The sequence below is a fragment of the Quercus robur genome, chromosome 10 (genome assembly GCF_932294415.1).
Source record: "Quercus robur chromosome 10, dhQueRobu3.1, whole genome shotgun sequence".
Lineage (NCBI taxonomy): Eukaryota > Viridiplantae > Streptophyta > Magnoliopsida > Fagales > Fagaceae > Quercus > Quercus robur.
The window spans coordinates 30,600,794-30,602,715 of record NC_065543.1 but is presented as its reverse complement, the minus strand read 5'-3'; the positions used below and the strand labels follow the sequence as shown (position 1 = coordinate 30,602,715).

Below are 1,922 nucleotides of genomic sequence, written 5' to 3'. Positions count from 1 at the left end.
CAGAAATAATAAGAGGTAGGACTTTTTTGAGCCTATTTGCAGCAACCTTAGATACAATTTTATAAATAACATTACAAAGAGAAATAGGGTGGAATTCTAATACTACAGATGGACTTTTAACTTTTGGGATTAAAGTTATAAAAGTATGATTAATGGAAGAAGGGATTGAACCTGAGTTTAGGCAATTAAGGACTGCCTTTGAAACATCCTCACCAATAGATGGCCAAAATTTTTGGTAGAACAAAGGAGGTAAGCCATCTGGTCCAGGTGCCTTTAGTGGTGCCATTTGTTGAAGTGCTTCCTCCACCTCTGCCTGGACAAATTCTGCATCTAACATTGCATTTTGGTCATCCGTAATAACTGTGGGAACTGTCATAAGAACTTCTTCCAAATTTGATGGTGAGGTCGAGGTAAAAAGGTTCTGGTAGTAATCAATCAAAATCCTTGATATCTCCTCCTCATCTGTGCATACCATTCCCGCCTCATTCTTCAATTCTATTTCTCTTATATCTATGTGAGGCCTTATTATGGGAAAATTTTGTGTTTTGATCACCCTCTTGTAACCACAAAGCCCTTGACCTTTGTTTCCACATCTTTTCCTCCTTATCAACAAGGCATTTATCTCCCATTTCAACCGATTCATCGTTTCCATTGTACCCTCCCTGATTGCTCTTTGTTCTGCCTACCGGAGCTACTGCTTCTTTTCTTTTAGTGCATTGGTAATATTCCCAAAGGAGGTCCGACTCCACTGTTTAAGCTTTGCGTGACACACCTTTATTTTACCTTCCACTTGAACCATCAGGTTACCTGGACAAACTCTCCTCCAAGCAAGATCCACAACCTCACCACACCTCTCATCCTCCAGCCACATGTGCTCAAACCTCCATGGTTTTTTGTACTTCATTAGGACCCCTTTTGGAAGGATGATCAATGGCTTATGATCCGAGGAGCCACATTCTAAATGCACAACCTTTGTTGCCGGAAACTTTTCTATCCAATTAGTGGTAGCAACCGCACGATCAAGCCTTTCCCATATTGTATTACCCCCTCTAGAGCCTTTATACCACGTGTACTTCCCTCCCACATAACCCAAATCCTTAAACTCGCATTCATCAAGAACCTCCCTAAAAGCTTCCATCTGTCTAATTGGCCTAAGTCTTCCACCCAATTTTTCATCTGCCTTCAAAATTTCATTAAAGTCACTTGCACACAACCATGGAAGGGTGAATTTGTTTTTTAATTTCCTCAATTTTTCCCAAGACTCATTGCGAATTCTAGTATCTGGCTCTCCATAAAACCCAGTAAACCTCCATTCATCTTCCATCCCTTTATTAAAGATCACATCAATGTGGTTGGGGGAGTATGTGTCTAGGGAGAGATTACACTCCTCTTTCCAAAAAATAGCCACCCCCCTTCCTCGACTTATTCTTGAGACTTCTATCAACCCTTTAAATTTGTATCGAACTTTTATTTCCTCCAGCCTAGCTTTGTCAAGCCATGTTTCGGCTAGGAACACGACTAAGGGATCTTGTGCCCGGATTAAGTCACCAAGCTCTTGATCTGTCTGTGGGTTCCCAAGCCCACGACAGTTCCAACATAAGATGTTCATTGCCTCTGGCAGGGCTGAACATCATACCCCGCCAATTCAATTGTAGTAACTTGATCATCATGAGAAACCTGCTTCTTCTTTTTGGTTAACTCAAGATTCACCAATTCAGTACCTGAACGTTTCAGAGATTTCAAGGGAGGAATCACAGCTAGGCTATTTGTTTTCTTTCGCACTACCCTCTTCCACGTAGAGTTTACATTCACAGCCACCCCAGACAAGCTTTCCTGCTCCTTATTTTTTTCATCTATCACGTGAGGTTCAAAACCATTAGGGTTTTCTTCATTAAGTGCCACGTGCTGCACTTTTTCCTTCA

General features: G+C 41.4%; 1 protein-coding gene across 1 annotated transcript; it reads right to left on the bottom strand.

Annotated features, from left to right (window-relative positions):
- Positions 1-691: 691 nt before the first annotated feature.
- LOC126704051 (uncharacterized) lies at positions 692-1,609 on the bottom strand. Its single transcript, XM_050403090.1, has one exon. The coding sequence runs from the start codon at positions 1,607-1,609 to the stop codon at positions 692-694; it is 918 nt and encodes a 305-aa protein (XP_050259047.1).
- Positions 1,610-1,922: the final 313 nt, after the last annotated feature.

Coding starts and splice junctions, on each gene's coding strand:
- LOC126704051 (XM_050403090.1), bottom strand. CDS start 1,609: ATGAACATCTTATGTTGGAACTGTCGTGGGCTTGGGAACCCACAGACA.